Below are 17,862 nucleotides of genomic sequence, written 5' to 3' on the forward strand. Positions count from 1 at the left end.
AGCTGGTAAGCCAGCAGAAGGCCTCGGTCAGATGACCAAAAGCTCCAACAGCAGGTCGTCATATGACTAAGACCCGTGTCAGGAAACACTTGTCCTGTTTCCTGACGAATCTTACCTAACCTAACCATGATCAGGGAGTTGGCTTCTAGTATTAGGACAAGGCAAAATATTATGTGTGTATATTTTTTATCTCCCCGGTCACCCTGGAAATTACCTCTTTCTTGAGTAGGCTTGTCATCCCATGTACTTATTAAACTACTGGTATTTATTTAATGAGATATCTTTTAGATACAGTATGCTGTAAATCCTCTTACAATGCACCTTTATATTGCATGATCTGGCTGCAATGGGATTCAGAAAGTTTGACTAAAAAAATTTGATAGCTCGTAAAGCATTAAAGAACTGGCTAATGTGAAATCTAGGTACTAATGCCATAGAATTTTTCCCATCCATGCCATCCACAGTTTTCTTGGAGCATCTTGAGCCTCACTCACTCTGTGTTTATCAAACACTTTTGGAAATTTTTGTCATGCCATCTTAATATTAACCATGGTGCCCAAGAAAACTACTAGCGATGCTGGAGGTGCCATGAATAACATGGTTCAGACCTTGTTTTTTTATCGACAGTGATGATGTACCTGGCAGGAAAGACCCTTGAGTTCAAAGTTCTCCTTATTCTTGATAATCTTCATATTCCTCCTGTAATCTTAAGAGTTTCGAAACCGAAATGTGAAAGTTATATTTTTACCACTCAATATAAGAACATACGATCAAACCACTGTACAAAGCATGGCAGCAGGCCTACTGGCTCATGCTAAAACAGTTTTGATATGACCACGGTATCAAGGAGCAATCAAGACATTTAAGTGCCACTCCACACATTCAGATAATGCACAAAACTCATTATGCTAATCAGTGATAACCAAAATGCGCATGTCAAATTTCTGGTGCAAATTTAATTATTGTAGATGCACTTACACAGAAAAGTGCTTTGAGATGAAGTACCAAAATGAACCAACAAATACAGGTTGGAGTTATAGCTTTCTGTGGTGAAAATTTTCTCTGCTTTTTTCCTAAGGAGTCAAGAAATTGTGACTCACAAAATCATAATAAGATGATTAGAACCCATGGCAAGTGAGTCATAAGACTCCAGGCCAGTGCGTAAACTCTTTCCAGGACTGTGAGAGCTAAGGGCTTTGAAAAGATGCAAGAGAGGATGTAACTGCAGAAGATGTAAAGTAAAAGGACACAAGTGCAACTAATGTGACATTTATTGTGGCAACGTTTCGCTCTCCAGGAGCTTTATCAAGCCATTACAATGGCTTGATAAAGCTCCTGGAGAGCGAAACGTTGCCACAATAAATGTCACATTAGTTGCACTTGTGTCCTTTTACTTTACATATTGTCGGTAATTCTACCAACTTTATTACAACTGCAGAAGACTTGCTGGAGGATCTCAACTCCCAGTTAAGAGAGAAGCAAATAAAAAAAAAAAGGATAAAAAAAAAAGAGCCTAAAGATAAGGTTGTACAGGAGTATTTGGTTCCCTCTTTTTGGTGCTCCACATTTTTATTGGCTTTCAATAGAGCTATTGTTCATTATGTGTGGTACTTTTACTGCTTTTCTGCTGATTCTACACAGCAGTTGCATAAGGGAAGGGCAACCAGCACCACATTTTAAGGTAAAGATTGTATGTACTGTGTATTGATTTTAATTTTTTATCTTTTTTTTAGACCTAGGTGTAGTGAGCACTTAATATATCATAGTGTAAACATGTTATCAGGAATTGTAGATGCATTCGATAATGAAAAAATGGTCTTTACCACCTGCTAGCGATTTTTGCTTATTGTTTGGGGTCAGGAACCTAAGAATCGTACAAACGGGGCTCTCTTGTACTGCAAAACTTACACAAGCAATTTCATATTGGGAAAGTTGCAGACTTTCTAATTGAAAATTATCCTGACACATACAGAAGCATTTGGCTGAAGAGGATTCTGAAACAAGCACTGATGCCTTATTGTCAACTGTATAAAGTTGCAGACTCTTTAACTGAAAATTATCCTGACACATCCAGAAGCATTTAGCTGAAGAGGATTCTGAAGCAAGCAATGATGCCTTATTGTCAGCCGTATAAATTACTGGAGAATAAAACAGACCAGGGACACATTACAAAATACATAAGCAGTCTTATACAGTCATCAAATACAGTCCTTTCAACTGTATATCCACATTAATGCAAGTACCACAACCATCTGCCTCAGCTCAGTAGGTCCACATCCCGCACTAACATTTCAAAAATGCACTACTATACCAGAATGTAAGGTAAGTTATATTGTACTAAATTTTACATAGGACCATAGTAAAAATTGTCAAATTTGGAGGTGATGAGAACATAATCCTACTTTTTCCATATGTTCTTCACTTTGTATGGTGCTGTATTATGTAACATGGGATTTTTCAGGAATATATCCCATGTGTTATGAGAAGGTTTACTATAGTGAAATTCCCAGACATGAATGCACTATTTCAGTTTTTCCCATATGCCAGTACATGTATGTGTTGATTAGTTTGCATACCACATTTGATGTCTTTGCCTGTTCTTTTAGTACTGTATCATGTTAAGATCCTGATATTTGATCTAATTGTCTGGGCAAAATGACATTGGTCCCAATAAACATGTGTCCATCTTTGATAGTATGTGTAATTGGATGTTCTTTCTCTGAGGATACTCTTCCCTTGAAGCCATCAAGGGGGAGTAATGTTGGTGAAGGGCTCCTGTCCCCTCCTCAAATCTAACCAGATTATCTCCCATTACCCAGGCACTGTTTGACCCCTACAGGTTTAGCACTTCCCTGTGAATACAAAACTGATCCTCCTCCCTTAACAGTATCTTCAAGAATCTTAGACAGTTGAGCCTCCTTTGAGTGTTAAAGACTTTTGTAACATTGTATTATGTAGTGGAGCTTTTTGTATAAATGTATAAATATTTGTTGGTAAAATAGCTTTAGAATTAATAACTATTATTTTTGTAAAATAATTAATTATACTATACAGTAGACTAATTTGCTTAATCTTTCTAAGAGTGACATGTGATTTCCACATAATTTAAACTCCTGGATAACACTGGTCAGTAGTGAAAGTAGTATCTTAGAGCAGTGGACTTACTGCTTCTCATATAGCAAATGGGGGTTACTCTTTTTCATGAAATAATTGCTTTTGTTTTTTTGGCTTCAATTTTATTGTAGTGCCACTTACTGCTTAGTTCCACATTGTACTTATTTCTTTAAATCAATATTTTTACCTTTTTTTCTTCTATTTTCCAGTTATTTAATTCTGGGTTGCCATTTTTCATCCTGTGTAATTGTGTAGGTGATGATTGTTCTACCACTGTACAGCAGTTTTGATTCTCTGGGTAATTCAGTGGTCACCATTTCATATGTGAAATAGCCAGCTCAGCATATGTGATCTTAGCACTATTTCAAGCGCTTGTTAAATAAAAAAACTCATTACATAAAGAAAGTGGTTACAAATCACTCAGTTTCAATATCTCATGTAATTATCTTAACAGAAATGTAAACTAACCATACCATGGGCAGGGATAGAACCCATGATCAGAGAGTCATAAAACTCCAGACTGATGCGCTAGCCACTGGGCCAGCTGACTACAATAAGTTTCGTCCAACTAGGTATATTTATACACCATAGGAAGGTTAGCATAGGCACCACCGTGGCCACAAATGCAAGTTTTTACAGACGAATCTCCCGCCAGCGTGGCCGTGACTAGCTCTAGCTCAAGTCCCCTCAAAGCCGTCAACATGACTCACGAAATCGTAATGACGCGATTGCAAACAAACCACATCACGGACGGGGATAAAACCTGTGATCAGAGAGTCATAAAACTCCATACTGACACACTAGCCACTGGGCCAGCTGGCTACAGTAAGATTCGGCCAATTAGATCATGTTGACAGCTTTGAGGGGACTTGAGCTAGAGTTAGTCATGGCCATGCTGGCGGGATATTCATCTGTAAAAACTTGCATTTGTGGTCAAAGTGGTCCCTATGCTAACCTTCCTAGTTGGACGAATCTTATTGTAGCCAGCTGGCCTGATGGCTAGCGCATTGGTATGGTGTTTTATGACTCTCTGATCGCGGGTTCTATCCTCACCCATGTCAATCGTGTCTTCACGATTTTGAGAGTCATGAAAACAGAAATGCAGGAAAGGTCCCCCATTATCATACTGCAGATTATGTAGGCCTAAAGAACTATCTGAATAGTGTAAAATGGGGTAACCAATTTTTTTACTCACAAAAACATGACATACATGTTGTATGAATACTGTAATCAATGGTTACAGATAAAAGAATTGGATAATTGTCTCTGTAAAGCTCCAAGTGGATGCATATATTACTTTCCTGAAAGATATTAAAAACTTAAGAATGTGTTCTCTTCTTAATGATCTGAATTGTGTAGTTACTGAAGTCTTGAATATTGGTTATTGATCCCCAGACATAAATCCTGTGTGAGGTCCTCTTTGTCCAAGGAATTGGACTTATCCTTCCTCTGGACTAACCCTGATCCTTAAAGGTTTAGTTCTCCCTGAACTACATTTTTTTTTAGACACTGGCTGTCTCCCACTGAGGCAGGGTGACCTGAAAAAGAAGAATCTCCTTCACCATCACTCACTCCATAATTGTCTTGCCAGAGGTGCACCGATACTACAGTTGAAAACTGCAAATATCCCCACCCTTCCTTCAAAGTGCAGGGACTGAACTGTAACATCAGCAGTAATTGACTGTGCCAGTGTGAGTGGTTTCTTTGCTGAGTCACTCTACCTTGGTGTGAGATGACTGAAGTGCTCAACAAAGAGCAGTGACTTGCATAAGGTTCAAACCAAATATATTTATAAAAATATTGAAGGCACATAATGGACTAATGGGAGACGGAATTGTCTGAATGTCCATTAAATCAAAATTAAAAATGAAAGCACTAATGTACATTGCTGTATACACAATTTATAGTTATATTGCAGTAAAGATTGAAAATAAAGGAGCTAAACATGCAATTTACCCAGCAGATTTTGCCCATTGTAAAAGTTTGTTGTATCGAGGATTTCCCTAATATTTTTTACAACGTCTATATTACACCTAACATTTTGGTCAGAGTAATTAAGCACAGGTACACACCAGTGCATTTGTGATAGCACTCTATGGATATAGTCTTAAATATATTCTTAGATACTCTGTGTTAAATGAGGGAGGGGAGGATGGTGTATAATTTATTACCTATCAGTAGTACAAGGGATTTGCTGTAATGCAGTTGAAGTGTGTGCTTAAGCTTCTCCATGACACTGCTACCCTCTCAGGGTAAGCTTCTCCATGATGCTGCTACCCTCTCAGGGTAAGCTTCTTCACGACACTGCTACCCTCTCAGGGTAAACTTGACACTGCTACCCTCTCAGGGTAAGCTTGACACTGCTACCCTCTCAGGGTAAGCTTCTCTGCAATCCTGCTACCCTCTCAGGGTAAGCTTCTCCACGACACTGTTACCTTCTCAGGGCAAGCTTCTCCATGACAGTGCTACCCTCTCAGAGTAAGCTTCTCCACACTGCTACCTTCTCAGGGTAAGCTCCATGATACTGCTACCCTTTCAGGGTAGCTTCTCCACACTGCTGCTCTCTCAGGGTAAGCTTCTCCATGACACTGCTACCCTCTCAGGGTAAGCTTCTCCATGACAGTGCTACCCTCTCAGAGTAAGCTTCTCCACACTGCTACCCTCTCAGGGTAAGCTCCATGACACTGCTACCCTTTCAGGGTAAGCTTCTCCACACTGCCACCCTCTCAGGGTAAGCTTCTCCATGATACTGCTACTCTCTCAGAATAAGCTTCTCCACACTGCTACCCTCTCAGGGTAAGCTTCTCCATGACATTGCTACCCTCTCAGGGTAAGCTTCTCCACGAGACCTCTACCTTCCTAGGGTAATTTTCTCCATTACACTTCTGTCCTCTCAGGGTAAGTAATGCAGTTGCTGGAAAACTGCAGCTATTATTAGTAGTACTACAGCCTCTCCTCACTTAACGATGGAGTTCCATTCCTAAGACCACATCAGTAAATGAATTTGTTGCTAAGTGAGGAGCATACTATAATACCTGGAGTTTACCTGGAGAGAGTTTCGGGGGTCAACGCCCCCGCGGCCCGGTCTGTGACCAGGCCTCCTGGTGGATCAGCGCCTGATCAACCAGGCTGTTGCTGCTGGCTGCACGCAAACCAACGTACGAGCCACAGCCCGGCTGATCAGGAACTGACTTTAGGTGCTTGTCCAGTGCCAGCTTGAAGACTGCCAGGGGTCTGTTGGTAATCCCCCTTATGTGTGCTGGGAGGCAGTTGAACAGTCTCGGGCCCCTGACACTTATTGTATGGTCTCTTAACGTGCTAGTGACACCCCTGCTTCTCATTGGGGGGATGGTAGTGGGTTTGTGTCAATCATCTTTGATATTGTTTTAATGTCACATTTGTACCATTTATAACATTTCTGGTATATTTTTAAATGTTTATACAGTAGTGTACTGTATATTTTAATAAATGTAATTGAGAAAATCAGCTCTAATATACATTATTTAGGTATGCATACTGGCCAGAGAGCCCATTGTAAGTCCAAGTAGTCGGTAAACGAGTGCATCGCTAAGTGAGGAGAGGCAGTAGTAATAATAGTAGTACTCTCCATGAGGAAGTGGAAAAGAATCCTTGGTCTTTAAGTCGTGCATGTCGTAAGAGGTGGCTAAAATGCTGGGATCAAGGGGCTCGTAATCCTTTCTGTATCAGTTACTAAAAATGTACATATGAAATAAAAAAAAATTCGTTTTTAGGTCACCCTGCCTCGGTGGGAGACAGCCGGTACTTTAAAAATTAGTAGTGCTGCAATAGTATTATTATTATTACTGTCTAGTACTGCTATGAGGTTTATAGGGTCTGTCAACTACATGGTTACGATATTTGGTTCCTGTAACAGTTACTTGAAGATTTAGTCTTATTTTTTTAACTGTTGTATACCTGAAGTATACCTGGAGAGGGTTTCAGGGGTCAGTACCCCCGCAGCCCGGTCTGAGACCAGGCCTCATGTTGGATCAAGGTCTGATCAACCAGGCTGTTACTGCTGGTTGCATGTAAACTGATGTACAAACCACAGCCCACAGAACCACGTCACACCTTTAAAAAATTTCAACTTCCGACTTTCTTTCTCAGCAAGACAACATTGTTTTAATTCATCCTGCTTCTGCCTTCAATGTTACATTTCTTGTTTCGGTATTTTATAAGTCTTTATTTTGCCTTTTGCCATTTATTATTATTATTATTATTATTATTATTATTATTATTATTATTATTATTATTATTATTATTATTATTATTATTATTATTATTATTATTATTATGCACTGCATGACTTATTGGTTGATAAGCTGCACAGGGAGTATAGTTGGTAGTCATATAGAAAGTATATGAAATTATGAAAGTGTTTGTTGTGTAGATTAGTTATTGCAGATTTTTGTCATTACTTAAACCCTGCAAGTAGTTGGCTGAATAACAGATTAGTTTTTACAGTACAGTACTGCATAGTTTTTGTGTACATTTACAGTATTGTACATTTCAGTAATATATGTTACTCATCAGTACTATGTAATTCTATACATTGGAGATAAGAACCTACAGTATATATGAGAGTCCATGTACTGTGCTCACTTATGTGTCAATTGTTAATATTTAAGTTTAACCATGATTGAATTGCCTGCTTCTTCATTTGTCTGTCACCCAGGATGGAAAAATTAAGCACAAATGCAGTATAATGTGATCCTTTATTGACTGTTTTTCCCACACAGTGAGCTTTATTAAGTCACAAACAGATCTACCTGGGTAAAGAGTACATGAGTATATATGTAGTGTGGAGAGTCATGTGCAGGTCCCTCTCAAATATGACCCACCCAATATTCTCCACCTGACTCTCCACACGGATCACCTATCACAAAGCTAACAGGGAAAATTCTTAGGAATCCACCTTGATAATAGACTCAAATTTCATACACATATACAACAAATTTCTAAGAAAATTTCCAAGACTGTAGGCATACTATCGAAGATACGGTACTATGTTCCACAGTCAGCCCTCCTGGCCCTATATCACTCTCTTATTTACCCCTATCTCACCTATGGAATTTGTGCATGGGGCTCAACAACAATTAACCATCTCAGACCACTAATTACCCAACAAAAGGCTGCAGTTAGAATGATAACAAATTCTCACTACAGGCAGCACACTCCACCAATATTCAATACACTAAACCTACTCACCATACAAAACATCCATACTTATTACTGCACCTATTACATACATAGAACACTTAACTCTGATATTAATCCTCCCCTCAAACATCTCCTTGCCAACCTCAACAGAACACATGACCATAACACAAGGCACAGATCACTCTTTGATGTTCCTCGTGTCCATCTCACACTATGCAAAAACTTAATGCACATAAAAGGCCCTAAAATCTGGAATTCATTACCTGTAAATATAAAAGAAACACTACCTGTTTATAAATTCAAGTCTCTTCTCAAAGATCACTTACTCACCCAAAACCAAATAAATACTGAATAACTGAACCTTATAAATTGTATATCTTAAATGTTTCTCACAATTATATCATATAAATGTTAAACCTAAAACCCAATCTAACTTTATTATTTTTTAAATACACTACCTAACAGAATACTCCATACGACTGAATGTACAACAATGCATGCAACCATATGATCTGTCTTTGTAATACTCATTTGTGCTTTATAGTTATCTGTTTACAATAATGTATTATCACTGATTTCATCATTGCTTAGTTAATTTTAAGCCAGCCTGTAATGCTATGCATAGTATAAGTGGCTTTGGCATGCTGCTCTTATCTGTATTTTTTTGTACCTCTGTATGTATGCTCAAATTGTTAATAAATAATAAATAAATAAAAAAAATAAATACTCTTGACTCAGGTAGCTCTGTTTATGACTTGATCAAGCCGTCTGTGGGGGCAAAACATAGTCAATAAAGGATCACATTATTCTACATTTATGTTAAATTTTTTCATGTTAGCATTTTATACCTTTTATCTCTGTCTGACATCCAGATTAACCTTACTTGCTTTGCGTACTAACTGCATTTTGACAAATTAGACACATGTGCAACACTTGGGTATCTTTATTGTGGAAATGTTTTGCCACATGGTGGCTTCATCAGTCCTGTATAAACAATGGTTGAAGATCAGAAGGAATTTGATGTAATCAGTCCCTCCTTGTATTGGACTGAAAAAGCCAGTGTTGCAAAATGTTTCCACTATAAACATACCCAGGTGTTGCACATGTCTCTAATTTATCAACCTGTCAGTTCTCTGAACCATTTATCTATACTAACTGCATGTTGGTTATCAGGGGAATGACCATCACCTCAGGGAGTGTCACCCTGGAGAAGAATGACAGCAACTTGATCGGCATTAGTATTGGGGGTGGTGCCAAGTACTGTCCTTGTCTCTACGTGGTCCAGGTACGGAGCCAAGCAGAGTACAGTAAGTCTTCAACTTACAAACATGTTGGGAAGCTTCTGTACTGTGTACATCATTATTCTGTATATCATTATTGTGTCAGTATTTTGTATATCATTGTTGTGTATAATATCATTATCATATTATACACAATACAAAAGGTCCCCAGTGTGTTCGTAAGTTGAGGACTTACTTTACATGTGTGCCTACATACATGTGACCGGTTTCAAGGGCTCTTTTACCCTTGCAGCCTGGTCTACGGGAAGGCTTCCCATTGACTGCCTGGTCAACTAGGCTGTTGGTGCTAGTGGCCCATAAACAAAAACTATTTCTTTCTGCAGTTTACACAATGTAGTTCATGTGTAATAAAATATTATTAAGCACGAAAGAAAGCAACTAGCATGCGATGCATTTCGGGCAGACTATTCCTAATGCTTACAGACTACTTATGACTAGCCATAGACCCCATATAACCATAGCCATCACTGGTAGGGAATATTTGAAACTGTTTCAGGTATACTTGTGATATCTGTTGGTAGTAGGTTGAAGAGTGTATTCAGAGACAAAGAACACAGCAGGCAAGAGAGGATGGTATAAGAGAGGAACTAAGTACAGAACTGGTATGAGACAAGAAATACACAGATATAGCATGCAGGTTAGGTTAGGTTAGGTAAGGTTCGTCAGGAAACAGGACAAATGTTTCCTGACGCGGGTCTTAGTCAGATGATGACCCGCCTTTGGAGCTTTTGGTCATCTGACCGAGGCCTTCCGCTGGCTTACCGGTCCACCCCTTTAAAAATTATGGTCATTTATAACCAGTCTATATAGCATGCACAAGACAAAAAAAAAGTTTGCCAAAAAAAAAAAAGATTTGGAAAACGATGAATAAGATACAGACAGCTTAATGTGTTTTAATGGGGAAATTTAACCCTTTGACTGTCACAAGCCCATATCTGAAACTGCCATTCTATGTTGCAAAATTTTTGGAAAAAACAAAAAAAAATTCTTATTAAATGATACACAATCTTTTCCCAATGGCAATGGCACCAAAAGTATGAAATTTGATCGAAAACTTAGGGAATTATGCTCCTGCGAAATTAGCGATCTCGGCGATATATACGCATCGGCAATTTCGCCGAATCTGAGCCCTATTTTCGGCCAATTCCATTGTTCCAGTCCACTAAACTCATAGCTATTTCTTTAGAACTCCATTTTTTCTATCAATTGAGTACAAGAAACTGCCCATTTACCAATTTCAACTACCCAATAAAGTGGTCAGAAATTGGCAATTTAGCCAATTTCACGCAGATTAAAAAAGATGCCAATTTCAAAATAGGGTCCAGAATAAACAATGTAGACATTCTTGGCACCAAAATAACATATCCTCTGTCCATTAGTCAAGTCTCCAGGCCCCTCTTATATTACTCTTGCTTTCTATTTTGATTTTTTTATTCACACAAAACATGGAAGATTTACTGTTATGCAGACTACTGCATTATTGTAAAAATGATATAAATAATATCAGTGCACTAGTGAAAGAATATTAGACTCCCCAATTGACGTGTATTGGACGTGTGGTATGATTTGCTTACTCTTGAACATTAGTAAAAATCGAACATTTCCGCTACTTTGAGCTCAATTTCAAGGTCATTTTCATTGTGACACTAATCAAAATCATCTCAATTTTTGTAAAATGTTTTCCTTTCTGTCAATTGAGACCAAGAAAACGAGAATACAACCATAAATACTACACAAAAATACACCTCAAAGTTGGTGTTTTAATCCAAAACCACGATCGGAGTTTTTTTTTTCTCACTATGTACTGCATGCTGCAGGATTTTTTTTATACAGTGCACGCTGACCACACAGACCCATTCTCTCACATGTGGGCCTAAAAGCTTTCTCCTGCTTGATTTGAAGCCGCTAGAATTATTGAGTATATATACGTCCAAAACACTGGCTTGTAAGATGTATATATATGATCGAAACAGTCAAAGGGTTAAAAATACACTACAAAATATTATCTGGTCAGTTGACCTTTTGTTTTCAGTACTTTTTTAATTCTTTTTGTTTAGTACAGGTCTGCCATCACAAATCCAGCATCATTGGCACCTGTAGTTTGCCAGATTATTGAGTTTGCCAGATCACAGAGTGGTTAGGTTAGAATACACTTTATAAAATTAACCAACTTGACTTACACAAGAAAGCTCATTGAACATTGCCAAAAATCGAACATTTCCCCTTCTTTGAGCTCATTTCCAAGGTACTTTTCATCGTGAAACCAATCAAAATCATACCTATTTCTGTAATATACCTTCCATTCTATCAAATGAGACCAAAAACAAGAATACAACCATAAAAACCATTCGAAAATATACCGCAAAGAGGCAGCTAATGGCTGAGAAGTGAGCTCCCTTATTTATCATCTGATTTTTTTTTTATTTTTGGTGTACATTAAGAAGCATCTTTCCATCATACACTGCCCAAGTTTCAATAACATAGCCCAACAAACTAGTGAGAGAAAAAATAATAATAATAATAATAATAATATCTTTATTTACTACAACTACATGTACATGGTATACAGGCCTAGCTAACATCAGTGACATACTACTACAGTGGACCCCCGCCTTATGATATTAATCTGTTCCTGAGAGCTCATCGTAAGCCAAAATTATTGTTAGCCGAATTAATTTTCCCCATGAGAAATAATGGAAATCAAAATAATCCGTTTCTGACACCCCGAAGTATGAAAAAGAAATTTTTTTACCGTATGAAATACAGTGGACCCTCGACCAACAATATTAATCCGTTCCTGAGAGCTCATCGTTAATCAAAATTATCATTAGTCGAGTTAATTTTCCCCATAAGAAATAATGGAAATCAAATTAATCCGTGCAAGACACCCAAAAGTATTGAAAAAAAAATTTTACCACATGAAATATTAATTTTAATACACACAAACTGAAGAAGACTTCACTGTCTATGTACTCCTTGAATTTCTGCACATATTTTTCAGCTGCTTTTTGGTCCAAACTGGCAGCCTCACCATGCCTTATCACACTATGTATGCCACTACAATTCTTAAATCTCTCAAACGAACCTTTGCTGGCCTTAAATTCACTCACATTTATTTATTTATTTATTTATTTATTTATTTATTTATTTAAAAATTTGTGCACACATACACATAGTTGCAGGCATTTTTCTAATTAAATCGTCATGCAGCTTCCTAGCCTTTTCACATATGATTGTTTGAGAGATGCTATCTCCTGCTATCTGTTTTTCGTTTATCCACACCAGTAACAGTCTCTCAACATCTTCTATCACTTGCGATCTCAGTTTCGAAAACATAGTTGCACCTTTGGCAAGAACAGCTTCCTTGATTGCCGTTTTCTTGGCCACAATAGTAGCGATGGTTGATTGGGGTTTTGTGTACAACCTGGCCAGCTCGGAGACACACACTCCACTTTCATACTTAGCAATGATCTCTTTCTTCATATCCATAGTAATTCTCACCCTTTTTGCTGTAGGGTTGGCACTAGAAGCTTTCTTGGGGCCCATGGTGACTTATTTTGCAGGTGCAATCACTAAAAACGCTGTGATAATATGAAATGTTCCGATTGTATGTTTGGATGGGACCGCGGTGGCTGGCTGGCTTGTAAACACTGGCCACAAGTGGACGCGTCTCAGACGGAACAAATCGCGTTGGTCGAGTTTTTTAGCGCTAGTCGAGGCAAAATATTTGCGTTAAAATATATCGCTAGTCGGATTTAACGTTAGACGATGCCATCGTTGGTCGAGGGTCCACTGTATTAATTTTATACTTACAAACTGAAGAAGACATGCACAATTACTACAGTGGACCCCCGCATACCGATTTTAATCCGTGCAAGAGGGCTCATTGGTATGCGAAATAATCGGTATGCGAATTAATTTTCCCCATAAGAAATAATGGAAATCAAATTAATCAGTGCAAGACACCCAAAAGTATGAAAAAAAAAATTTTACCACATGAAATATACATTTTCCTACACACAAAGAGAAGGATACATGCACAATAGTAGAGTAGTACATGCACAGTATATATTGTGCATGTACTAGTCTACTAAATGAAGAATAAATGACACTTACCTTTATTGAAGATGCAGCAATGACTGATGAGACACTGTGTTCTGGGAGTGCCTTTTCCTCCTGAGTACTGTAGGTCCTGTTTGGCATTTTCTTCCAGAACAGGCCTTATCACACTGTGTATGTCACTACGATTCTTAAATCTCTCAAACCAACCTTTGCTGGCTTTAAATTCACCAATATGAGCACTAGTTCCAGGCATTTTTCCCTGTTCACCTGGGTGTTAGTCGACTGGTGTGGGTTGCATCCTGGGAGACAAGATTAAGGACCCCAATGGAAATAAGTTAGACAGTCTTCGATGACACTGACTTTTTTGGGTTATCCTGGGTGGAAAATCCTCTGTGGTTAATTGTTTCTTGGTATATTCTCAATAAGCCACACCAACAACAGTGCTACAGCAGCAGCAGACGATGCTACAGCAGCAGCAGACGATGCTACAGCAGCAGCAGACGATGCTACAGCAGCAGCAGCAGCTGACAGTGCAGCAGCAGCAGCAGCAGCTGTACCACCAATAGTAGCGATGGTTGATTGGGGTTTATTATACAACCTGGCCAGCTCGGAGACACGCACTCCACTTTCATACTTATCAATGATCTTTTTCTTCATCTCTATAGTAATTCTCACCCTTATTGCTGTAGGGTTGGCACTAGAAGCTTTCTTGGGGCCCATGGTCACTTATTTTCCAGATAAAATCACCAAAAACACTGTAATAATACGAAATGTTACGATTGTATGCTTGGATGCTACCACGGAGGCTGGCTGGTAAACAATGCCACCGGCGGAACATGTGAGGCTGGCTAAGGCGCACATTGGACGCGTCTCGGACGAACAGTGGTGAGCGGGTTTTTGAGCGGTATGCGAGGCAAAATTTTTGCGATTAAAGCAAGCGGTATGCGGATTAATCGTTATGTGATGCCAACGGTATGCGGGGGTCCACTGTACTCTGCTAAGAATAGAATACATGACACTTACCTTTATTGAAGGTCTGGTGATGATCGATGGGATGGGAGGAGGGGAGAGTGTGGAAGTTATTGTTTAGAAGGGGAATCCCCTTCCCTTAGGACTTGAGGTAGCAAGTCCTTTTCTGGGGTTACTTCCCTTCTTCTTTTAATGCCACTAGGACCAGCTTGAGAGCCACTGGACCTCTGTCGCACAACAAATCTGTCCATAGAGCTCTGTACCTCCTGTTCCTTTAAGACTTTCCTAAAATGGGCCATAAAATTGTCATTGTACAGGTTGCCAACACGGCTTGCAGTAGCTGTGTCAGGGTGATTTTCATCCGTAAAGGTTTGCAGTTCAACCCACTTTGCACACATTTCCTTAATCTCTTTTTTCAATTCCTTACTAAATCTCGCCCTTTTTACCACAGGGATGGCACTAGAAGCTTTCTTGGGGTCCATGGTGACTTATTTTGCAGTTACAAGCACTAAAACACTGGGATAATGTGAAATGTACCGAATGTATGCGTAGATGCGACCGCACTGGCTGGCTTGTAAACACTGGCGCTGAGGCCACACATGGGACGCGTCCTGGACGAATCACGTAAGGCAAGTTTTTTGTCGTGAGGCGAGGCAAAATTTTTGCGTTCAAATGCTTCATATGGCAGATTTAACGTAACGCGATGCGTTCGTAAGGCGGGGGTCCACTGTATATAGAAAGCCCCTGGTTATGCTAAGCATTTCAAGCAAATTAGGTCATTGTCCCAGGATAAGACCCACACCAGTCCACTAACACCCAGGTACCCATTTACTGATGGGTGAAGATAGACAGCAAGTATAAAGAAACACGCCCAATGTTTCTACCCTGGCTGAGAATCGAATATTTACCAAAAATCATATGTAGCAAGCCCAAGCCAGGTACTAGAAATAAACCACTTTGTCTGACTTTTTTGGGTTATCCTAGGTTCTCTACACATATGCTGCTATGTATGATAATTAATGTTGAGAAAAATAGCTTTTTTGTTTCAGTCTTATGGTTTCTATGAGTGTATATCACAGTTAGCCATGTACTATACTCTGTTTTCTCTAAGCCCAGACAGGGATAGGAGAATGGTACTTATATCCCATATCTTCTTCATACCTCTGTCAAACTGCTCGGTATTATGCCAGATATTATTAATTCTGGAGTATTTAACATGTTTTTATGTTATTTATATTGTTTATTATGTCATGTTAGATCAGTTGTGATAGTGTTGATATTAGCATAATAATAAAGCATGTTACCCTGCATCACAAGACTGAGCTCATAGGAACCGACAGTGGCTTCAAAGCCACCTTATACAGTGGTCCCTCAATAATCGTCCATAATCCGTTCCTGGAAGTGGGACTATTATCGAAATGGACGATTTACGAATCAATTTTCCCCATAAGAAATAATGTAAATTCAATTAATCCGTTCCTGACACCCATAAGTATTTAAAAAAAAAAATTTTTTACATGAAATATAGATGTAGTACATAAACAATACAGTGGCACATGATGAATTAAACATTAACAGAATAACACTTACCTTCATTGGCGATTCTTCTTTGTGTATGGAAGACTGGAGAATGAGACTGATTGAATGAATTACTGTTTGGAAGGGGAATCCCCTTCCATTAACACCTCGGGTACCAATTGCTTTTCTGGGGTTTCTTCTCTTCTCTGTTTCTTAATGCCACTAGGACCACCTTGAGAGTCACTGGAGTCCTGTCTCGCAAAAAAACTGTCCAGAGAGCTCTGTTTCTGGCGTCTCTTTAAAACTTCCCTAAAATGGGCCAAGACTCTGTCACTGTATAAGTTGCCGATATGGCTTGCAACATCCTTCTCTGGGTGATGTTTCTCCATAAATCTTTCCATCCTACCCCACATTTCAAAAATCTCCTTAATTTCTGAAGAAGGCACCTTCCTCCATCTCTCTTCCTCCTCCTGTGCAGCAAGATTCAAAGCTGCCATCTGTTGCTGTTCCTGCTGAAGCTCTTGCAGCTTCTCAGTGGTTAGCTCTTTGTTGTGGTCTTCCACCAACTCTTCCACATCCTCCAAACTCACATGCAACCCCATGGAAGCCCCCAGTGCCACAATGGATTTAACAACTGACATAGGCTCATCAGGGTCAGCACCAAACCCTTCAAAATCCCTCTTGTGGACACAATCTGGCCACAATGTTCTCCAAGCAGAGTTCAAAGTCCTGGTAGTCACTCCCTCCCATGCCTTACCTATAAGGCTTACACAATGGAGAATACTGAAAAGTTCTTTCCAAAAATCTCGTAGGGTCAAGTGAGTGTCTGAGGTTACATTCAAGAACCTTTCAAACATTGCTTTGGTGTAGAGTTTTTTAAAGTTTGCAATGACCTGCTGGTCCATGGGTTGGAGGAGAGGAGTGGTATTCGGGGGCAAGAACTTTACTGTGATGAACCCAAACTCCTTCAGAATTAGGTCATCCAAGTTTGGAGGATGAGCAGGTGCATTGTCCATTACTAGGAGGCACTTGAGATCCAATTTCTTTTCCAGGAGGTGATTCTTCAAACTAGGGCCAAACACTTCGTTGAACAACTCTACAAAAATTTCCCTCGTGACCCATGCCTTACTATTAGATTTCCAAAACACAGACAATTTACTCTTCATAACATTGTTTTTCCTGAACACTCTGGGATTTTCAGAATGGTACACTAGTAACGGCTTCACTTTGAAATCCCCACTAGCATTAGCACAGAACATTAGCGTCAGCTTGTCTTTCATAGGCTTGTGTCCTGGCATTGCCTTTTCCTCTTGTGTAATGAAGGTCCTCTTTGGCATTTTCTTCCAAAAGAGGCCTGTTTCATCACAATTGAACACTTGTTCAGGTTTCAGTCCTTCACTGTTTATGTACTCCTGGAATTCATGCACATATTTTTCAGCCGCCTTGTGGTCTGAACTGGCAGCCTCACCATGCCTTACCACACTGTATGCAAGTACGCTTCTTAAATCTCTCAAACCAGCCTTTGCTAGCCTTAAATTCACTCACATCATCACTAGTTGCAGCCAATTTCTTTACCAAATCGTCATGCAACTGCCTAGCCTTTTCACAAATAAGCGACGTCATAAGACTGTCTCCTGCTAATTGTTTCTCATTTATCCACACCAATAATAACTTCTCAACATCTTCGAGTACTGGTGATCTCATTTTTGTCAGCATA

General features: G+C 39.2%; 1 protein-coding gene across 8 annotated transcripts in view; it reads left to right on the forward strand.

Annotated features, from left to right (window-relative positions):
• The window catches only part of PICK1 (protein interacting with PRKCA 1), a 110,933-nt gene that overhangs the window by 39,868 nt on the left and 53,203 nt on the right, over positions 1-17,862 (forward strand). For all 8 annotated transcript variants that reach the window (XM_070098459.1, XM_070098462.1, XM_070098460.1 and 5 more), the window contains one exon: positions 9,469-9,580. In XM_070098459.1, coding sequence (XP_069954560.1) covers positions 9,469-9,580 — 112 coding nt within the window. The remainder of the gene's footprint in view (positions 1-9,468; positions 9,581-17,862) is intronic.

Source organism: Cherax quadricarinatus, chromosome 62 (assembly GCF_038502225.1).
Source record: "Cherax quadricarinatus isolate ZL_2023a chromosome 62, ASM3850222v1, whole genome shotgun sequence".
Taxonomy (NCBI): Eukaryota; Metazoa; Arthropoda; class Malacostraca; order Decapoda; family Parastacidae; genus Cherax; species Cherax quadricarinatus.